This window comes from Canis lupus, chromosome 12 (genome assembly GCF_003254725.2).
Source record: "Canis lupus dingo isolate Sandy chromosome 12, ASM325472v2, whole genome shotgun sequence".
Classification (NCBI taxonomy): Eukaryota; Metazoa; Chordata; class Mammalia; order Carnivora; family Canidae; genus Canis; species Canis lupus.
Window position 1 is genome coordinate 49,114,936 of NC_064254.1, and position 23,596 is coordinate 49,138,531.

The 23,596-nt window shown below is 38.4% G+C and overlaps 1 protein-coding gene and 1 long non-coding RNA gene across 5 annotated transcripts in view; one reads left to right on the plus strand and one right to left on the minus strand.

Annotated features, from left to right (window-relative positions):
- Positions 1-23,596, minus strand: part of MDN1 (midasin AAA ATPase 1) — a 166,437-nt gene that overhangs the window by 65,180 nt on the left and 77,661 nt on the right. For both annotated transcript variants that reach the window (XM_025444928.3, XM_025444927.3), the window contains exons 34-46: positions 21,792-22,010; positions 20,532-20,729; positions 18,829-19,037; positions 17,848-17,970; positions 15,096-15,293; positions 13,578-13,685; positions 13,005-13,193; positions 9,883-9,972; positions 9,514-9,777; positions 9,079-9,340; positions 2,551-2,710; positions 1,623-1,739; positions 417-625 (exon numbers count right to left, since the gene is read on the minus strand). In XM_025444928.3, coding sequence (XP_025300713.3) covers positions 417-625; positions 1,623-1,739; positions 2,551-2,710; positions 9,079-9,340; positions 9,514-9,777; positions 9,883-9,972; positions 13,005-13,193; positions 13,578-13,685; positions 15,096-15,293; positions 17,848-17,970; positions 18,829-19,037; positions 20,532-20,729; positions 21,792-22,010 — 2,346 coding nt within the window. The remainder of the gene's footprint in view (positions 1-416; positions 626-1,622; positions 1,740-2,550; positions 2,711-9,078; positions 9,341-9,513; positions 9,778-9,882; positions 9,973-13,004; positions 13,194-13,577; positions 13,686-15,095; positions 15,294-17,847; positions 17,971-18,828; positions 19,038-20,531; positions 20,730-21,791; positions 22,011-23,596) is intronic.
- The window catches only part of LOC112658696 (uncharacterized), a 46,343-nt gene continuing 40,588 nt past the window's right edge, over positions 17,842-23,596 (plus strand). For all 3 annotated transcript variants that reach the window (XR_004804205.2, XR_003135900.2, XR_003135901.2), the window contains exon 1: positions 17,842-17,958. This is a non-coding gene — a long non-coding RNA (uncharacterized LOC112658696). The remainder of the gene's footprint in view (positions 17,959-23,596) is intronic.

Here is a 23,596-nt window from a genome sequence, read left to right on the forward strand (position 1 = left end):
AACACCCTGTTTTAAGCAGTTCAAAGTTCCCTCTTTATACTATCTTCAAAAGACTCAATGACGAGATAAGAGGGATAAACTTTACAAATTTTAGTGCCTAAAGCAGTATTCCTTAAGGTAAGAGTGTCTGAATGAATCTACCAGAATCATCTGGGGAGCTTCTTTAAAATACTAATTTCTGTGTCTCACCCAGATTTACTGAACCCAATCTCGTAGGGGGAAGACAGGCATCAGCACATCTCTATTTTTAACAGACTTTTCTGGTAATTCCTATTTGTATGTACACTAAATTTAAGAACTCCTAGATTAAAAAAAAAAAAAAAAAAAGAACTCCTAGATTAGCAGTCAAATGGAAAAATATATGAATTTCTAGAAGAATAAAACTCTGCAGAGGCCTGTTAAGTCAAGCACCTTACCTACTACAGTGCTTTGGATCTCTGTGTGTAGAGCCAAGAGGCTATCACACACACTATCCCCCACCAACCCAAGGCTGTGCAGCAGAACTTTCAGATCCAGGTCATCTGGGATGTTTCCATCTCCTTCTCCTGAAATGTAGATTTCAAGTCCACGATTCCTCATAGCTCGGGATATTTCTCCATGAACAGGATCCATCGAGAGAAAAAGTCTAGCAATTCAAAGGGAAAAAAATTAAAATCACAGTTGCAACCAATGATGCAGCTCAGCAACAATTGGTGAGGGCAAATCCTATGTGTTAGAACTTCAGGGAGTTTATCAAGGGAGATACCGTTAACTAAAACTCTGCTATTTTCATCTAAATTCTATCTTTTAGTGCCAAAATGCACCAATATAGCAAAATCAGTTTCTCTAAACCTATTCTCCTTAGAAACTGTTTATCCAATGCACCTTTAATGCTGAGAATATAAATTCTTTCAGATAGTCCCCAAATCAGACAGTGCTAATTCATCATTCTAACTCACCTACAGAGATCAGAAAAGGGAGCAGTGTATTCTCCTGAAACAATTACCTTCATATATGTCTAGCAACATCTCCATCTAGCCAACATCTCCAAAGCTAAACAGTGGATTCCCTGCTAACCTTCCCATGTCAAACCTGCTCCTTTGCCAGTCTTTCCTTTCTCAATAAATGGCCCCCATATTTACCAATTACCCAAGCCAAAAACTTGTATAAAATCCTTGCTTCCTCTTTTTTTTCAACCCACACATCCATCAGAAAGTCCCACTCATATGGCCACGCTAGTCTAAGCTATCATATCTCTTGCCTGAACTACTGCAAAAAACTTGTGATCAGTCTCCCTGCTTCTACCCTTTACCATCATCCCACAATAGGGACCTCACCTCTCTTATTTTTTTATTCTTATTTTTTAAAGTAAGCTCTGTGCCCACAATGGGGCTTGAACTCACAACTCCAAGATCAAGAGTCGTATGTTCCACCTACGGAGCCAGCCAGGAGACCCTTCTTGTTTACTGATGCGATCCCAGAGTCTGGCAAATAGCAAAGCCTCAATAAATATGTGCTAACTGAATCAATAAGTGGGTGAACATACTTATAACTGGATAAATAAATCACGTAAAACACGTAAGAAGGTCCTACTTAAATGAGGCAGTCAGATTCTTAAGCAGAAACTTAAGAGGCAAGAATACCTGAAATTGGGATTTGGTGTTATGGTGGGAGTGGATCCATCTATCATCCCCCTCTCACTAAGGGTGAGAACACCTCCAGGTTCAAGCAAAGCATTCAAACGATCCAGCACCGATGGGCTGCACAAAGAGAATTCAAATACAATGGTGACAGATTGACATGCTGCACTGGTTCTATTTTCCTTGCACAGGCCTCCTACTGCTCCTGACTCAGGTCGTCCTTAAGCATAGACCACTCCCCCCATATATAATTGTGCTCTCTCTCCCTGTCCATTCCCCTTTTCACCCCCAAAGGCATTCTTTCCAGAGATTTACAAACAGTAAATATGTAAAATATTTGTTAAATAAGTAAATGAAATTAAGGAAAATTGTCCCATGATCTATAGCTCTTTGTTTTTTCTTTCTCCTTCCATCTCTCCACTTCCTAACATTATCAAACCAATTTGAAGACACCTGGATTTCAATTCAAACATTCTGAAAAAATGTCCAGGTAGAGAAACTCATCATCTTGACCTGGAATAGTTTCTATTATGCTGTGTACTACAGAAGTTTTACGATGCCTTTTTCCTTACTTTAGAATCAAATCAATACACATTGATGCACATTTACTAAATGTCTGGCCTGTAAAAGATCGCTATTTCAAAAATTTGACCTCAAGAATGACCCTAACAAAAGGAGTATTTTCGATATTAAATAAAAAGGTCTACCTCAAAAATGGTTGGAAAAGTAACCCAATTGTGTTAGCCTTCAGCTCAATTCAAAACAGTCATACAAAACTAAAATCTTACAACTATGACCAACTACCTTTGTTCACCACAGGGATATGTATCTAGTTAACAATGGGTTCAAAATACCAGAGTTTTCAACTGGGTTTCTACTTTGACATCCATATCTCAAATATCAATCTTGTGCTTAAGCAGAAGGTCCTTACTTGCAGAAGTTAACATTGTCCATCAAAAGCCAATCTCCAGACTTCAGAGCCCGAACAAACATGCTGTCAACCCATTCAAATGTGCCATGGCTGTGGCCACTGGTGGACTGCAGAAGCTTCACCCCAAAATTTCGGAACTCTTCCACAAGTTTGGCAAATTCTGAAACGTCACAGCCATAGCGTTTATTTTCAAACTGGGACAATAAGAAAACCAACAAAAGAAAAACAAAAAACCCTAAGAGTTTATTAAAAGAAAATTGGAGGGCAGCCTGGGTGGCTCAGTGGTTTAGTGCCCACCTTTGGCCCAGGGTGTGATCCTGGAGACCTAGGATCGAGTCCCACATCAGGCTCCCTGCATGGAGCCTGCCTCTCCCTCTGCCTGTATATCTGCCCCTCTCTCTGTGTGTGTCTTTCATGAATAAATAAAATATTTTTAAAAAGAAAGAAAATTGGAAACTTCTGACCCAGATTTTTTTAAAAGATTTATTTATTTATTTATTCATGAGAAAGAGAGAGAGAGGCAGAGACACAGGCAGAGGGAGAGGCAGGCTCCTTGCAGGGAGTCCGATGGAGGACTCGATCCCTGAAATGGGATCGCACCCTGAATCAAAGGCAGACACTCAACTGCTGAGCCACCCAGAAGTCCCTGGCCTTAGTGTTTAAAGTTTTGTAATAGAGTATAAATAAGAAGGGGTTTTTTGTTTTGTTTTTGTTTAAACAAAACAGGTAAAAAAAAAAAAAAGAAAAGAAAAGAAGAAAATAGAAAAGAAAAGAAAAAAGAAAAGAAAAGAAAAGAAAAGAAAAGAAAAGAAAAGAAAAGAAAAGAAAAGAAAAGAAAAGAAAAGAAAAATTAGGGCTGGTGGCAGAAAATATTTTTTAATGCCTTTCTGAATTAATGGCTAGGTAGAGGGAACTCAAAGGTGATAGTAAAGGTAAATAATCTTTGTTATAATTTCTTAAATGGCATAAGGAGATAATGCCTCCCACCTATTACTGCATTTTTATCAAATGAAAGGACACTAAAAATTGGCACAATGAAAATCAACGCCATTAAACTAGACTTTCTTTATAATGACGATATCATACGATTATAGTAACAACTGGTATTTATTTGCTTAGTGCTTAAACAGCCCATGCCAAAAACTTTTCAACTGCTCTTTTTTTTATTGGAAGTTCTCTTATGACTCTTGTTCGTATCACCAAGTATTATGCATTGGACTCCATGAGGAATAATAAAGTTTAGACTTTACCTCCACTGTTAACCACCTAAAAACTGTATCAAATATATGAAACAACTGCTTTCAAACACTGGCCAACAGCAGAGGGCTATGACACCTAAGGAAAGGAAGCCCTATAATTTCACTCGATTTCTGCCTGGAAGCAATTTCAGGATCGCAAAGCAAGGAGAGGGAATTCAAACATACCACTGAGGTCTCAGACAGACTGGAAACAAACCTACCACATTGAAGCAAATAGGCTGAGAAATATTCTCACCATAAACCCTATCTCTAGTGCTGTGTGACCCACAACTTGGAAAAGCCTGAAAACGTGGAGCTTCTCACTATGGAACAAAAGGTTTGAACCAGGGATCCCTGGTTGGCGCAGCGGTTTAGCGCCTGCCTTTGGCCCAGGGCACGATCCTGGAGACCCGGGATCGAATCCCACGTCGGGCTCCCAGTGCATGGAGCCTGCTACTCCCTCTACCTGTGTCTCTGCCTCCCTCCCTCTCTCTCTCTCTCTCTCTCTCTCTGTGACTATTATAAATAAATAAATTAAAAAAAAAAAAAAAAAGGTTTGAACCACACATCAGGAATCCCAACTTCTAAAACATGAACCTGAAAGGCAAGCCCTCAAAACATCTATCTTCTAAAAGCAACAGGGTCGCATCCCAAGAATACAAGATTGTGATCGGAGAAAGGGCTCACACACACTCAGACTCATCCACCCCAGGGCACAGCTAAGAGAGACAGCTAACTGCACCCAGACTCAAAGTGAAGGAGGCTCACCTGGCTGTATGGAAGACACATCTGAGAAGCAAGCACCTAATATAACATATACATCCTAGAGCCCGCTGGAACACTATCTGGGGAAGAAGACTGATGGGCACGATCTTTGTGCTCTTCCTTTGTGGTGCTCTAGAGCACCAGTACTTCCTAGAAAGCTTTTTACATTAAGCCTTGGGCTCTGATTTTTATAGCTATCACTCAGGGGATGCCTCTTGATCCTCTGGCTCTGGAGGCCAGGAGAGGTTGAGTTCCTGATCTCATGGAACTGTAATAAGCAGAGATAGAATTGGTAAATTCTACGAACATTCAAAAAGAGTATCAATCTTTCTCAAACAATTCCCCAAAAAATATAAGAAGAAGAAAGAAGAAAGAAGAAAGAAGAAAGAGGAGGAGGAGGAGGAGGAAGAGGAGGAGGAGGAGGAGGAGGAGGAGGAGGAGGAGGAGGAGGAAGAAGAAGAAGAAGAAGAAGAAGAAGAAGAAGAAGAAGAAGAAGAAGAAGAAGAAAAAAGAAGAAAGAAGAAGGAATTTTTCCAAATTCATTTTATAATGTCAGCATTACCCCGATACCAAAACCTGACAAGGATGCCACAAGAAAAGAAAATTACAGCCTATGGGTGCCTCGCTGGCTCAGTTGGTAGAGCATTCAACTCTTGAGCTTACAGCTGTGAGTTCAAGCCCCACATGGAGTCTACTTAAAAAAAATATATATAGGCTAATATCACTGATAAACATAGATCTGAAGATTCCCAACAAAACAATCAGTAAACTAAATTCAGCAATACAGTGAAAGGATCATACACTACAATGAAATGGTTTTTATTCCAGGGATGCAAAAATGGTTCAATATCCGTGAATCAATGTGACAAAACAAGTTAACAAAATGAAGGATAGGGCAGCCCCGGTGGCTCAGCGGTTTAGCGCCGCCTGCAGCTCAGGGCGTGATCCTGGGGACCCAGGATCGAGTCCCATGTCGGGCTCCCTGCATGGAGCCTGCTTCTCCCTCTGCCTGTGTCTCTGCCTCTTTCTCTCTCCTCTCTGTGTATTCTCATGAATAAATAAATAAAATCTTAAAAAAAAATGGAGGATAAAAATCATATGACCATTTCAATAGAGGCAGAAAAAGCACCTGACAAAATTCAACATCCATTCATGATAAAAACCCTTAATAAAGTGAGTACAGAGGGAATATGCTTCAACATATTAATATATTACTATATATAGTTTTATTATAACACAGATAACATCACACTCAGCAACAAAAAGCTGACAGCTTTTCCTCTGAGATCAAGAACAAGGTAAGGATGTCAACTCTCACCATTTTATTCAACACAATACTGGAAATCCAAGCCAGAGCAATTAGGAGAGAAAAATAAACCATCTGAATTGGAAAGGAAAAAGGAAAACTGTCACTATTTGCACATGATGTAACATTACATAGAGAAAACCCTACACCACCACAAAAAAAGAAAAAAAATTCAGTGAACTTGCAGAACACAAAATCAACACACAAAAATTCACTGTGGTGCAGCCCCGGTGGCACAGCAGTTTGGCACTGCCTGCAGCCCGGGGTATGATCCTGGAGACTGGGATAGAATCCCACATAGGGTTCCCTGCATGGAGCCTGCTTCTCCCTCTGCCTGTGTCTCTGCCTCTCTCTCTCTCTGTCTCTCTCTCTGTCTCTATGAATAAATAAATAAAATATTTAAAAAATTCACTGTTTCTATACACTAATAATAAACTATAGGAAATTGAAACAATCACATTTATAATCACATTAAAAATAGACAGGAATAAATTTAACCAAGGCTGTGAAAGATCTGTATGTTGAAAACTGCAAGACATTAACAAAAGAAACGATGAAGACACAAATAAATACAAAGATATTTTGTTCTCTTGGACTAATGTATATTAAAATTTCCAAACTATCCAAAGCTATATACAGATTAAATACAATCCCTATCAAAATTCCAGTGATATTTTTCACTGAAATAGTAGAAATAAGGCTAAAATTTGTATGGAACTATAAAAGATCCCAAATAGCCAAAGCAATATTAAAAGAAAATTCCACACATATATGGTCAAGTAATTTACAACAAAGGAACCAAGAATACACGATGGGGTAATGACAATCTCTTCAATTATAAAAATGGTGCTGGGAGGGATCCCTGGGTGGCTCAGCGGTTTAGCGCCTGCCTTCAGCCCAGGGCGTGGTCCTGGAGACCCAGGATTGAGTCCCACATCAGACTCCCTGCATGGAGTCTGCTTCTCCCTCTGCCTGTGTGTCTGCCTCTCTCTCTTTCTGTCTCTCATGAATAAATAAAATCTTTAAAAAAAGAAAGAAAGAAAAATGGTGCTGGGGAAATTGGATAGCAACATACAAAGCCACACATAACTTCTGACTCCTCAAAAACCTAACCACTAATAGCCACCTTACCAGCAGCAGTCTATTAACACATTATGCACACTATATATACTATATACTGTATTCTTACAATTCTTAGTAAGCTAAAAGATTTTAAAAATATTATAAGGAAAATACATTTATATATTTTTGGGAAAAAATCCACACATAAGTCAACCCATTCAGTTCAAACGCCATGTTGCTCAAGGATCAACAAAAATGCAGCACTAAGCGCTTAAAATTTCCAGCATCCAATCAAAATTACTAGACATACAAAGAAAATATGACTTACAACCAGGAAAAAAAAAGTCAATAGAACAAAACCAAAAATCAGATAATGAAATTAGCAAAAATGTTAATACAGCTATTATAAAAAAGCATAAGCATTTAAGATAAATATATTCTAGTTCTCATGTTAATAATATAAGTCAAGTATCTTCACAGTAATGTTAAGATATAAATATTTACAGAGAAAAATATTTAGCCAAAAATAAAACAGAAAAATTGTTTGACACACCTTTTCTCACTCTATTAATGCCCCTAAGAAATTACTCAATATGAAAGTGATTCCTAAATAAGCAGTATTTAGAATGAGCTGTGAGAACTTACTCTAAATATTTAAATTTCAACTGAAAGATACATAGAAGAACTAGACTGAAGGCTGTAAGGTTAGAGGATTAGATTCAAAACCTAGTCAAGCCACTTTGTAACTGTACAACATTAAGCATGGTATTTAACCTCTATGAGCAACCATTTCCATAAGCATAAAATGAAGATAATCTTTCCTTGTAATGCAGTGGTATTGTGAGGTTTAAAAGTAAATTTTTAATACAAGACTACCACCCACTTGGAATTCATAGCTCAATGGGAAATTTTATAATACTCACCTTCAAAAAATTTATAAACCAATGTATAACTCCATTAAATGTCTCTCACAATTAAATTTGAGTGAATGAGGAAAGGATTTCAAATCTAAATAATGGGCTTGAATTGGGGGAATTGACAAATCAAATCAACAATAAAATCATTCTCCTGCTTAAGAAAGTAAACTATTTGACCCACAGCCATGGATACATTGTTTATAGAGCTAGATGAGAGGAGTCTCACTTCTTTATCTCTAAGGAATCAACCCTTTATAACCAGTAACAGGCTTTGAAAATAAAAGATGACAATCATAGTGACAGACACAATCTATGAGCCTTTAATCTTCCCTAAAAGCATAGTCTTCATCACCCAAAAAACTGCACCACAAAATGAGAGAAGTTTCCATGTTAACTGAAGATTTTCTTCCACTTTCTATACAAAACTAATAAACACGTCCTAATGATCAATTTAGATTTCTATTCTCCCATTTAAATATTTAATTTTGGGGAGTGCCTGGGTGGCTCAGTTGATTAAGCATCTGCCTTTGGCTCAGGTCATGATCTAGGGTCCTGGGATAGAGCCCCAAGTCAGGCTCCCTGCTCAGCAGGGAGTCTGCTTGTTTCTCTTCTCTCCCTTCCACCCCTCAACCCCCCATACACTCATGCTCTCTTGAGCGTGCACTCTCTTTCAAATAAATAAATAATAATTTAAAATAAAATAAAATTTTAGGGACGCCTAGGTGGCTCAGCGGTTGAGCATCTGTCTTTGGCTCAGGGCGTGATCTCGCGGTCCTGGGAGTGAGGCTTGCATCAGGCTCCCTGCATGGAGCCTGCTTCTCACTCTGCCTCCATTTCTGTCTCTCTCTCTGAGTCTCTCATGAATAAGTAAATAAAATCATAACTAACTGAATGAATGAATAAATGTTAATATTTTGAGAAATTATTTAACTAGTTTTAAAAGCCAAGAAAAAAATAAAGCCAGTTTACACGCAAATGATTTACTATCATAGATGATTACATACAAGATAAACTATCAAGCTCACTAAATTTCTTTCATTTTTGCTTTATGGTAATTCTAAGTTATTTTACATCAGCTTCATGTTACTTTCCGAAACAAATATTTTCAAGTTTTCTTAATAACTATTACATTAATTAAAAAATTACAGATAATACCTTACAAATACATTACTACTTATACATGGACACTACATGGACAATACTATCTACATATCTGATACACATATCCAAACACACATACCTGCCTTGGAGTAGGAGTTGATTTTGTTGTTGAGTCGCTGCATAAGCAATAATACTGCTTCCAGCTTGTTGACAATCTCCATCGTGATACCTTTACCAGCAACTCCAAGACACTTGGGCTTATAAGTCAGAAGAAAGTGACTCCAGGCTCGTAGCACTACTTCTGCATCATCAGAACTGATAAGAAGGCTGTCTCTTAACAGTGCCCTTACAGTGCCTTCCACCTTTTCTAGCAGCTGCCTCCATGGCCGTATAAGATCAACCTGAAATTTCCAGAGCATAAACTCATCATAGCCACTGGCCAGAGTCAAAAGAACACTCCTTTAAATTAAAAAACAAAACAAAAATTCCTACTTGTAGTCACCAACACAAAAGACCAAGAGTCAGACCACAGCATTATACATGTTTTGACTGAAAATGCAAAGGCAGACTTTACCTGCTCAAATCCACCCAGAAGCTCTGTAGTATCCATTGCACTGTTCATAGCCATGATCTTTAACGTGTGACCAGTAAGGTGTGCCAGAAGCTGGACCAGGCTGGTCTTGCCCACAGAGGCTGGACCCACAAGGATGACCATCCAGCTCATCTGCACACATTTCATAATAGACTCCAGAGACTGTAATGACTGGTGCAGGAGCAACAGGGGACGGCGGGACAGGAGAGGAACGTAACTACCACGGGAAAGGACAGAGTAGCCCAGCTGAAAAAGACATGCCAGTCAGATTTCACAAGTGTGCCTGGTTGTGGGGGCAGAGGAAATCAAAGAAAAATGTAAAAGAATAGTGGTTTATCCTACATGACTCACCTGAACATCATAAGGAGTGATGTGAAATAGTCTGGTTCCCAAGTAAGGGTTGGAACTTGAATTAAACACATCCTTGAACACAGCAATGACCTAAATGAAGATAATACAATCAAAACATGAATCACTTCATCAAATTCTGAGCCAAATCTTCTAGAAAACATGCACAGCAAGAGATATCACGATACTGTGAATGAACACTAGTCACAATTTCCCTATCCTTTTGATTTTTCTCTTATAGATTACATTTATTTAAATCTTCAGAATGAGGGGATCCCTGGGTGGCGCAGCGGTTTAGCGCCTGCCTTTGGCCCAGGGCGCGATCCTCTAGACCCGGGATCGAATCCCACGTCGGGCTCCCGGTGCATGGAGCCTGCTTCTCCCTCTGCCTATGTCTCTGCCTCTCTCTCTCTCTCTCTGTGTGTGTGTGTGTGTGACTATCATAAATAAATAAAAATTTAAAAAAATAAAATAAAATAAAATAAATCTTCAGAATGAAAGCAAACTGGAACTCAAGAAAAGAGTAATCACCTAATCTCAAACTATTTGAGATTCCAGTTGAGAATATATCATAAATTAAAGCCATGGATATTATGGCAAATCTACAGATGAAAAATGAATCTGCTTTCCTTTTTCTTTTTGTTAAAAGATTTTATTCATTTATTCACGAGACACACACAGAGAGGCAGCCCAATATGGGACTCAATCCCAGGTCTCAAGGATCATGTCCTGAGCTGAAAGCAGAGGCTCAACCACTGAGCCACCCACGCCTCCCTGAATCTGCTTTCCTCATTCAAGATACCATCTAAAAAGAAGGTAGAATAGTCTGAAGATTTTGAAGAGCAGTGACCATTTTTTGAGCATCTATTATGTGCCAAACATTATAGAAGTGCTTTAATAGATTATTTCTGATCCTTACAGCCTTGCAAGATAGGTATCATTTCTACTTTATAGATATAGATAGCAGAATTCATAAGAGTTATAGGATTTACTCATGGTTAGTAAGTGATTTATTCCATAATATGATTTTAGCTTTCTAAATATTTATGTAGAATGACAACCATTGCCATTTTTCTGATTATTTACATTAGTTATCCCTTCCTTACCAGAAATACAATTAGAAAACTTGCCTATAGCCCTACTTCTTTCCTTCCTGGATTTCTTTTTAAGAGGAATTGGGGCAGAGAGGATAGCTAGGGATGTGTAAAATACACAATTTAGTCCAGAGTAGCAAGAAAAATTCCGGCCACCCAAAATAAGTACACCAAATTGCATGTTTCTAACAAAGCAGCCAAAACTCATTATCACTGTACACTGGACTAAAGTCAGAAAATAAGATAACAATATTATAAAATAAGTCATAGGACAGAATGTACAGCATGGTGACTGTAGTCAATAATACAGTATTGTGTATTTGAAAATTGCTAATAGAACAAGTTTCAAAAGTTGTCATCCAAAGGAAAGTCTTTTTTAACTATGTAAGGTGACACGTGTTAACTAGACATATTATGATCATTCCACAAGGTAAACAAATACTGAATCACTGTGTTATACACCTGAAAATAATGTTTATATGTTAGTTATATCTCAACTAAAAAAATTAATAAGAGTTTGACAAACAGGAAAAAAAAAAAAAGGTAAAATTATTATCAGTACCAAATGTTGACTAGGGGTCAAAGAGCAGCACACGAGAAAGTGCTCCTGTCACATACTGCTGGGTCCAGGTACTCAGTGACCTTATATTCTACTCCAAGGCAGATTATCCTCTCCTCTCCCTAATAGTCCACCAGAATTAAAATTACAAATACATTCACAATGTGGTTTATTTAGTTTTATTAAGTCAGACTGAATTTACTCAAACTCTTCCAGCTTAAATAAGCCTTTCTCCTATTACTATTTTTCCTCACTTTTGTGGGTGTGAATTACAATAACTGACACAGAGAACGGACAGAAACCTTTCCTTATAGTGACATACCATCTAACATCAATTACCCAATTAACTGGCCAGGGTCTTGCCACAATGAATACACTATAATTAGTAAGTGGACAAAGAAAATAAAGTTCTAGGTGATGGTATATGAATTATAAGTAATAAAATTATATTTTCTAAAAACTAGGTGAATACTTTATTCTAATATAATGACCAAAAGCCACTTGTACATAATAAATGAGTTAACATTTGGCTACAATTGTGAGATGGAAGGAAAGTTCGGGGCTGGAGTGCTGGCTCTACCACTTACTATAGGTGATACCCCATGACTCTAGGCACTGGATCCTCATTGGGAAGAGGTCATGATAGTGCCTCTTGCCTGCAGCTACTGTGAGTATTCTGTGAGACTGGACTTTAAATACCACAAAGCAAAATGAACAGCTGATTAGTTGTTCTAATATTGGCTAGAAATTCTAGTGTCATTTTCTATTTACAAAGGAGATATTTTTATTTCCATTCAGATACAGAATATTCTCCTACAATACCTACTTATATTTTCTAGATAAAAGGCTTTGTAGCTCAAAAGTTTATTTAAAAACAGAAAACCCTCCTCCTCTACTGATTATCACCTGTCTCCTCCTGTTTCTCCCCTTTGTGCCTTGAAAGATGATGAAGACCTAGTTCTTTTTTTTTTTTTTTGACCTAGTTCTTTATTTATTTATTACTGGGAGGCCATAGTTTTTTTTTTCTTTTTAAGATTTATTTATGTATTTATTTATTTATGATAGACCGAGAGAGAGAGAGAGAGAGAGAGAGGGGCAGAGACACAGGAGGAAGGAGAAGCAGGCTCCATGCCAGGAGCCCGACGTGGGACTCGATCCTGGGACTCCAGATCGCGCCCTGGGCCAAAGGCAAGCGCCAAACCGCTGAGCCACCCAGGGATCCCCTTGGGAGGCCATAGTTTTAAGAAGGTTTGCAATAAGAGGGTTCAGAGAGATCAACAAATTGTGTATTCCAAAGCAAACTACTCTGCACTTTGAGACCTTGAGATAGGTGAACATTTAGTCTCTTTAACTTCTAAATTCTAAGCAGCTTTCCTGAGGTTAGTATTATTAGTGAGTATGCCTTTTCTCTCCCTTAGGAAGAAATCAACTTTCAGATGGAAAAAAACACAAGGAACAAGAGTGAAACTCACCTTTTCTTTGTCTTCCTTGGTTCTCATTCTCTCACCATAGACCAAAAACACATGTTGACCAGGATCATAACACCCGGGAGACTGGTCAACTAGCATCAACTGACACCAGCGGAAAAGGTCCCGAAGGTTGAATTCCCAGGGTCCTCCTTTTTGCCCCCATTTCTTTTCAACAGTCACTTCATGATCAATCTAAAAAGAAAACGCCATTCATTACTGGGAAACATGTCCCATTGGTAGGCACTGCCTTAAGTACTTTTATTGTACTACAAATGCATACATAATCGGGAAACAGAAATTAGCAGGTTTGATACAAATGTCTCTTTCTCCCAACCCAGATGTCTAAATTAGGATACTCTTGGTAAGCATTAACATCCATACACAAAATAGATCTGAATTACTATAATCCTCAAATGAGTAGTTTCTTCCACTAAAAATGTGTATTATTCAATGTGGTTTATTTTAGAGAGACTGGTAAATTTGATGGTATCCCACATTGAAAAAATTATGGTTCTAAAAAAGACTTATGGTTCTATCACAGCATGAAAATAAAAAACAATACAAGTAGGTACTTACTTGGTTATTGAAAGCAACCATCTTCTTAACAATATTTTTGTCAATGGCTGGAAACAGAGTACTAGCAATGAACTCCATGTCAATTACTGTAAGGGGATCCACAAAGACCTATCGAATCCAAAAAGAACACGAAGAAATGCTATTGCTTCTCTTTACTGAACACCAAGAAGGACTACCACTTGTAAAGTAAAACTGTTATTTAACACCAAAGTAACGATACCTCAGTTTAGATATATATAAAAATTGAGTAAAAGAAATCTTTCCAAAAAAAAAGAAAAAGAAAAGAAATCTTTCCTTGCATTTTTAGGATACAGAATCCTAAAGATAAACGAAATGCAGGCAACAGAGGTTTTGTTGTTAGCTCCATGCTAGTGAATTTTTTAAGTGCATAGGAGCATTAACTTTAAAATTTCAACTTTTTTGGGCAGCCCAGGTGGCTCAATGGTTTAGCGCTGCCTTCAGCCCAGGGCATGATCCTGGAGACCTGGGATCGAGTCCCACGTCAGGCTCCCTGCATGGAGCCTCTTTCTCTTTCTGCCTATCTCTGCCTCTCTCTCTTTCTGTGTCTCTCATGAATAAATAAATGTTTTTTTTTTAATTTTCAACTTTTCAATTGAAAAGTTTAAATGTTTGAAATTCTTCATAATAAATTATTCTGAAAAGATATTCAGCAAATTATTAACTGTCAATGGAAAGGGACATTAAAGAAAGCTAACATCTAGAGCCATTTCAAACTGGAGCCGAATCAAACTTTGGCAAATAAATGTTAAAACAAGTAAGCATATGTACACACACACATTCTCCCCCACCCCCACCCCCGCATTTCTGCAAATGAGAATATAGGCAGGAAGAAAGACATCGAATGTTAATAATAATTGACTCTGGTATGGAGAATACTGGACTTTTTTATTCTTCCTGGTAGTTTTCTGTTCTTTCTCACTTTATTTTTATTTTTTTTTTAAGATTGTATTTATTCATGAGAGAGAGAGAGAGAGAGGCAGAGACACAGGCAGAGGAAGGAGCAGGCTCCCTGTAGGTAGCCCGAGGTGGGACTCAAATCCACGGACCCCAGGATCACACCCTGGGCCGAGGGCAGACACTCAACCGCTGAGCCACGCAGGCGTCCCTCTTTCTCACTTTAACTGAAATGCATTATTTTCATCATAAAAAAAAATTCAGTATTTTAATAGATCACTTAGACACCTGGAAAGGCTGATTACTGGCCTTTATTTTGAGCACAGTAATGGGATTTCCTGGAGGAATGGTTACCTTACTCTCTGCTAACTGATAACACACCAGATCCTCCTAACTAAAGACAAAGGGACTCATACCAGGAGGAGAGTGATGATGGGAAATCAGTCACATCAATAGTCATTACATAAAGACACAGAATTGAGAAACAGATCATTAAACTGATGCTCTCTCATTCTTATAGTGAGTGTCCTAATAGCTTTGTGCCAGCAGTCTTATCACCCTCGACACTCCACCTGTAGTCTCCATGGCAACAGCAAATCTTACCTGAGTGAATCTGTTAAGGAAAGACCTTGGCAAGCCCTTCCTCCCACCTCCTTGTCTAAAAGGATTTTGACACCCGAAAATCTTCGTCTTTTCATGCTGTACTTGAAAACTCATTCCTAACTCAGGAACATAGATTTCTCCTCTGTGGTCAAAACAAGCATTGAGTCCTTCCAATACAGACTGAGAAGCCAGGTTGAGCTATTTGAAGAAAATATACATATTTATTACATATAAATATGGCATAACTATACCAAAAAGCAGAATAATATGCATAAAAAGTAGAACAGTATTGTTTTCAAGAGGAGAAAGCTCAAACAATATAAATAATATTCTATTTTTTTTTAGATTTTTTTTTTGAAAGAAGGGAGGAAGGTATGAGGGGTAGAGAGAATCTCCAGTAGACCCCCTGCTGAGCACAGGGCCTGCCTTGGGACTCAATTCCTTGGAAGACAAAACCAAGAGTCAGATGCTTAACCAATTGAGCCACCCTAGGAACCCTGGTAACATTTTATTTCTTTCTTTTTTTTTTTTTAAGATTTTATTTATTCATGAGAGACACAGAGAGAGAAAGGCAAAGAGTAGGCAGAGGGAGAAGCAGGCTCCAGGCAGGGAGCCTGACGTGGGACTCAATCCTGAGACCACGGATCACGCCCCAAGCCAGGGACAGGTGCTCAACCACTGAACCACCCAGGCATCCCACATTCTATTTCTTTCTTTTTTTTTTTTTTTTTTATTTATGATAGTCACAGAGAGAGAGAGAGGCAGAGACATAGGCAGAGGGAGAAGCAGGCTCCATGCACCGGGAGCCCGACGTGGGATTCGATCCCAGGTCTCCAGGATCGCGCCCTGGGCCAAAGGCAGGCGCCAAACCGCTGCACCACCCAGGGATCCCCACATTCTATTTCTTAAACCAAGTTTATTCATCCTATTATTTCACACACACACACGCACGCACGCACAAACACACGTCAGACATCTAGGGTATATAAATTATCAAGAACTTTTAAGTAAACTGAATAAATACTCTGAATTTTTTTTAAAAAAGCAGTTAAAATCTTCTCTAAAATTAAACTGTATCCTTTGTATTCACCCCTATATGGACCTACCTTGCACATCCCAGCTTACCAAAAGAACTTACCAGTACAGAGATCTCACTTTTGCAACTCTGAGACCTTTAAAGACAAAGACTGCTCCTTACATACTTAAATAAGTATCTTTCCCAGCTCAAATACTGAATGAAATCTCCAAATGGGCTTCAAAGCCATGACATAAACCACACAAAGGAGACTGACACAGCTAACTTTCACCAACATTTTTGTGAACAAGAACAAATATGAGAAGTTTCTGTGCAGCTCCGGTGGCTCAGTGGTTTAGGGCTGCCTTCAGCCCAGGGCGTGATCCTGGAGTCCCAGGATCGAGTCCCATGTCGGGCTCCCTGCATAGAGCCTGCTTCTCCCTCTGCCTGTGTCTCTGCCTCTCTCTCTCTCTAATAAAATAAATAAAATATTAAAAAAAAAAAAAAGAAGAAAAAGAAGAAGAAGTTTCTGTGCCAAAAATGAAAAGAGTTGAATGGAGGTCTTCAGATGCTAAGTTCAGAGGTCAGGGATGCGAAGTGTGATAGTTTTGAAGGAACATGGAAAAATTCAATAAGGAAAATGTAAAATCAATAAAATGCAAATGGGCAAAAAAACTGAACTACATTATATTAGAATTTCAAGTGTCATGTTTACATAAACACTACAAAACAAAAATTCCACCGAATATTCTCAAACAGATAAAACTCTAAAAACTACTCTTAAATGTGACTGCAGTCAAGAATGTCTTGGGTACCTGGATGCATTTCCAACCAATAAGAGTATGGTCTGAGCCTTAAACTTTAAAACCAGGCTCTTTTTTTTTTCACCTTGGCTGAAGAATACTATCAGGCATCTTTTTTCCAAAAATCGGAATGGGACACACCTCCTTCCTCCTTAATATCTCCCCCATGCTAAGTAGGAAGCAGCTCAGCTGAAAAGAAATCCCACAGCCCACCCTCCAACCTCAGACCCAAAGGATGTGAATCTTAGGACCCACTGGGGCCAGTCTCAAAATTTCCATCCATAGCATTTTGATCACACCAATCGCTGAAGTTCACAACTACTTCCCAGCTTTTTCCTGGATTAACAAGGCATATCCCAAAGTGACCCAACACCTTTGCCCATAGTCTTAATTCTATTTTTGTGCATCACTTTTCATTATCTCCAGCTGCCTGCTAGTCACTAAGATTCAGCATTTATCCCAGGTATCATGAGGGGTTCTGTTCTCCCCAGCCAAAAACTTATCCAAGATGCACATGTAACACTGACTGTTTTCTCACCATTTTTTGTATGCCTCTTAAAATAACATCCTGCAGTCTTTCTGTTGTACTTATAAAACATGTGGTGGTTGACACTGCTTTGTATTAACACTCATGAAGTACATACAAAATACCAAACAAGCCCACCAGAGACCACAGTATAAACTGGTAAAGAGACAGTTTTTCTCTGGAAGCTGGCTTACAAAAAGAGTGGTGGCTTGTATATATAGGGGCTTCTATATGTGCTTTATACAAGTGACTTTTCTTATTCTTAAAAGAAACCATGGAGGACTTTTCTTCATTAGAGAATTTATCTTTACTAGCAAAACAGCAATGAGATACAGCCTAGCAATATGAAAAGTATGACTGCTCTTCCCATTGTGACCCCATGCTTGGCATGACAGACAGTCCTCTTACCTCATCCAACACAACCCAATGGCCTGCCTTCAGAGCTGCCAGCAAGGGGCCATCCCGCCAGGCAAACTCTCCTCCCTTGCCACCTTCAACAGGTAGATCTGCTCCAAACAGGTCTGTGATGTCCTTTGAGAGGGGGTAGAAAGGAGGAAAAGCCAACATTACATAAAAAAATTAACTAGATCTCAAGACCATAAATCTAAACTGATAAATTCTTGGGCCTTATGTCACTTTTCCTTTTTATACCCAAGACAGAACTAACCAATCCTAGCACTCTTTACCAGGAGCCCAGACATGCTCTGAAGAATCGTCCTATCAATCATTTGGAGTTAGAGCTCTGTATCAGTAGTTCTCAACTGTAGCTATACTTGGAAATTAATTGGTGAGCTTTATAAAAAATAAAACTCAAAACAAATAGGGACGCCTGCGTGGCTCGGTGATTGAATCTGCCTTTGGCTTAGGGTGTAAACTCGGGTCCAGGGTTCCTTATGAGGAGCCTGCTTCTCCCTGTGTCACTGCCTGTCTCTGTGTCTACCATGAATAAATAAATAAAATCTTTAAACAAATAAAATAAAAACAAAGACCAGTAATAGTATCCAGGCCCTCTCCAAGACCTCATTCCTAGAGAGTTTCATTTGTCACCTCTTGTCCCATAATTTAGTAAGACTGTTAAATGGACATTTTATTTCTACTAATTTTTTTCCGAGAAAGTACAAAAATAAAGGAGAGTATACAGAATTGGGCAATTACCTCTCAAAAGACTATTAGAATAAAGCATCTAGAGAGCACAATATTATAGATATCAGTTATTCATGTATCCAAAAAGACACTTAGTTTAGAAGCTCATGTTGCTGTGGTCTTTTATCACTAAGACATATTTGGAGTACTGAAAAGGTCAGAACTATTTTTGATTAAGAAACTCTATAAACAGATAAATCCATTACCCATATACCCATCCTCATCAGCTGTAGGATGACAGCTTACCGTCTGTTCAGACAAGTTGATTCGAACAAGGATGTTGCCTGAAGCCTTGGCTAATGCTCCCACCAAACTTGTCTTGCCCACACCAGGGGAGCCCTCCAGGAGAATAGGTTTGTTCAGTTTTGTAGCTCTTAAGAGTCTCTGGGTGTTCATAGCTGTGGTGCCTGCACTAAGGGCATAGTCAGCAATATTATTCCTGTGAAGGACAGGTCCTTAAATAGAGAAAAGAAAAGCCACATACAAGTTGGACCTCAACCAAATCATATATACATATCCATTCAAGACTTTAAGAATCTAACCAGTAGATTTTCAGTCAGTGAAGTACCATCTGTAATGAAAATGCTCAGCCCTATTTCAACATTTCCCCACTTCTAGGTCCATAAAATGCTTTAAAGGAATAGCCAGCAACATAACGTTCTTCAATTGTGCCTACTACTATGATCCCTCCTGCACTTATAATTACACATATATGTACTTACATAGGTCTACCTGCAAGCACACATTTTTCCTTTCACAGTCTACATCTGGAATTACTATATGTACTTGTACAATTTACCTTTACAAATAAGTATTTTCTTAAAAGTCTAAGCTACTGTAAGCTAGGTGTATAGGCCACATGGCTCCAAATAAATAATTTTATCCAAGGGCTTTAGGTCTTGAGGACAATTCAGGATGTATCTTTAACCCATAACCTAGCTGAGTTACAGATTAATATAGTTTTATAGGGATTAACATTTATGTCATTGTGTCTCTTGGAAGAAACTTCTCATATAACAGTTTGGAGGGCTAGGAAAACATCCATGACCTCAGCTATGGAAGCAGAAACAAGGACCACCCCAGTCCCAGGTCACTAACATACAGCTCCTATATGAGAGTACCAAATACTATGATGGTGATATAGGGAAATTAGATCATGGATGCACCATCAGGAATGGAGAGCACTACTTAAGAGGGAAAAAGAAAAGGGCAATATTCCATTAGGCCAGGAACCTGACTGGTTTCGTTCACTACTGAACCCCCAGTAACTGCCAGTGTTCCTCTCAGCATTTCAGACACTCAATGATGATTATTGTACGGAGAGAAGAAGGAACAAGAAATAAATGACCCTGCTAGAGAAGTAACAGTCTAACAAATTATTAGTGCCTTAGAAGATAGCTAATCTATCTCATTTAAATATTTGGTAGAAGCAACCTAGTAAGAATGAGAACAGGGATTAGAACTGAAACCCACCTGAGTTTCCCATTTATCATTCATTCATTTATATCCATTTACTCAATCAAAAGACATTTTCTGAATGCCTAGGACTGCTGGACTACATCTCAGGTGTCAGAGACAATACAAGAGACACAATTCCCACCCGCAAGAGTTCACTAAACTATCTTGGTAAGCACTGATGAGCATCTATAGGTGATACATTATGGGCTGAATTATCACTATAGGAAAGCTCTTGTCTTGAGCATCAAATAAAAAATGAATTTTTAACGTGACAATCTATTCATAGACTAAAGACTATACTTTCTCCTACTTTTTATACGTCAGTTATGTATTTTTAATTATTCATGAAATTATGGTTGGTTATGCCAAGTCAGATTCTAATTCAGATAACCAGTTTAGAAATAATCATGAACATGATACACTAAAAGTCACAATAAAAGTACCTATGATCTACAAGGAGAGAATCTTCATTTATTCAAAATCATTCTTACCCCTTGGTATAAAAAATGGATGAATTCCCCAAAGGTTATCTATTCCAGTAAATTCTTTGGTTTTGAGTCTGTCATAAATCTTCAATTCATTTTTCTGACACTCTGTAAGTCGCACTATCTTGGAAAGTTTCTTGATAAGGAATTTCAGACATTCTTTGCGAGCCAAGAGAGCTGTACCAAACCCTGAGGAAGTTACCCCTAAAAGATAATGGATCAGTCCATCAAACATGACATGACATGACACCATGCTTTCCAACTATTAATCAAGAGCTCTTGAGCACTTTCACGGAGAAATGAGGCCCTAGCAGAAGTACACCCAAAATACGACTGCTAGTGTAAACAATCCAAAGGCAAAAGTCTGGATCCCTTATCCCTTCAATTTATAGATCAGCAGCAGCTTATTCAGTAAAGCACCCATGCACTCCATGATGAATCAGCCTGGAAGGCAGGAGTAACTAATGAGGTACTGCTGATCATTTTGGTTTAATCTCCAATCTTCACTGCTGAAAAAACAGAAAAACACTGAATTTTATGAAATTATGGTAAACTTAAAAACAAACTAAAGGATCCAGGCCATTAACTGTAAATGACCATTCATGTTAAGAATATCCAGTCCTGGGTGCCTGGGTGGCTCAGCCAGTTACACATCTGCCTTCAACTCCGGTCGTGAACCCAGGATCCTGGGATCAAGCCCTGCATCTGGAACAGGGAGCATGCTTCTCCCTCTCCCTCTGACTGCCGCTTCCCCTGCTTGTGTGCTTGCTCCCTTACTCTGTCAAATAAATAAAATCTAAAAAAAAAAAAAAAAAGAATTATGCAGTCCTATTAAGGAAGGCATGTGATGCAATAAGCCCTGATATTATATATGACTGATGAATCACTGACCTCTACCTCTGAAACTAATAATATATTTTAATTGAATTTAAATTTTAAAAAATTAAAAAAAAAAAAAAAAAAGGAAGAATGAATTATCCAGTCCTTCAGGAGCAAGAGCATTTCCAAGTCTTCTTTTTACTCTAATCATCATTTCATGTTTACCAAGTTCCTGGCCTAAAAGCAATGAGAAGTTGCAGCCTATCTTTCATATTGAACATCTCTCAAAAACAGAAAGAAAAGAAAATCCATTCTTGGTCTTGGAAACGTTAGAGTGACTAATTTTTTAACATATCTGGGTCAGAGGTCAGAGATCTGGCTTGCTCCATTTCATACTCTCCTCTACCCTAATCCCTTTGTCCCCACACCATTTAACAGACAACATACCTGAACCTATTCCATCTATGTACACCAGGCATGCAGCATGGACAAAAGACGTCACAGTGGAGATGGTCTCTGGCCTTTTCAAAGCAGCTTCCTCCTCCATTGTGTTCATGAAATTAACCCAGGACAGGATATCTCTGATACTGACCACACATCTTCGGCCAAATTCCTGATGGGTCAGCCAATAAATGAAATCCAGCATCACCTCAGCTATGTCAGCCCCTAAAATACAAAGAGGCAAAAGCAGTTGCTTAGAAGTAGTTGCATCAAACACTCCTAATAGGGTTTTGTAATATAGGCCCCAGAGATAGCCTATAAGAGGTCTGTGCTCCATAAGATTATATGCAAATTTTTGTGAAAGTACATTACTGCTTTTTCTAAGGGGGGAGGTGTGTGTGTGTGTGTGTGTGTGTGTGTGTGTGTGTGAAGTCCATAGTTTTTATTACAGTCCCAAGAAGTTCATGTATAATATATCACCTCTTAAGAATTACAGCCTAAAAACCGCTCAAAGAAAAGTATTCATTTGGTTCATGTTCAAATACAATTCTGAAGTTAAGGTACAATGATTTTAGAAAATATATAAATTTTATTTTATTTTAAACTGATTCACTGGAACAGAGATGCTATATTTGCAATGGCATTTTTAAAAAGGATTTATTTATTTATTCAAGAGAGAGAGAGTGTGTGTGAGAGAGAGAGAGAGAGAGAGAGAGAGAAAGAGGAAGATCAGGGGGAGGGGCAGAGGGAGAAGCAGACTCCCCATTGAGCAGGGAGCCCCATGTGGAATTTGATCCCAGGACCCTGGGATCATGAGCTGAATGCAGATGCTTAAACGACTGAGCCATTCAGGCATCCCTTCAGTGGCATTTAGTTCAGCTTTGTTTTACTAAATTAATACATCCATCAGAATTCAGCAAATTAGAGAATTCATAAATTTTGTTTCCTAAATTTTGTTTCATGATTTATTCTAATTATCACAATTTCATATTGTAAAATATTTGGTAACAAAATACTTCTTAAGGTCAGCCCCAGTGGCGCAGCGGTTTAGCGCCGCCTGCAGCCCAGGGTGTGATCCTGGAGACCCAGGATCGAGTCCCACATCGGGATCCCTGTGTGGAGCCTGCTTCTCCCTCTGCCTGTGTCTCTGCCTATCTCTCTCTCTCTGAATGAATAAATAAATCTTTAAAAAAAAAATACTTCTTAAGTAATACAGATTAGGGGACGCCTGGGTAGCTCAGCAGTTGAGCGCCTGCCTTCAGCCCAGGGCATGATCCTGGAGTCTCGAGATCGAGTCCCACATCAGGCTCCCTGCATGGGGCCTGCTTCTCCTCTGCCTGTGTCTCTGCCTCTCTGTGTTGCTTATCAATAAAAAAAAAAAAAAAAGTAATATGGATTAGAAGTAATTAAGTTTAATAAAGCACTTTATGTAACTCCTGAAGTTAATACTAAACGTTTATCTAAAAAGCAGGATACCAAAGAATGTTTTTTATTTTTATTTTCCAAAGAATGTTTTTTAAAAAAAGAAAATACAATAAGGAATAATCAGCACTGCTGTTAATAAAATTGGACCATTTAGCAAAAGGCTTTAAGGCTACACTGTGAATCGCTTAGAAGAAAACTATCTAAGTTTCTTTAGAAGAAAAATATTACCAAAAAAAATCCATTAATCTTTAAAAAGAACTTAAAATGACAACTCAAGGGGAAAAAATCCAGTCACAATGAGGAAAGAAACTAAATGCTGTTTTAGCAACTAGGTATTAAACATGAGTACTTGAAAAACAAACAAACAAACATGAGTACTTGGATCT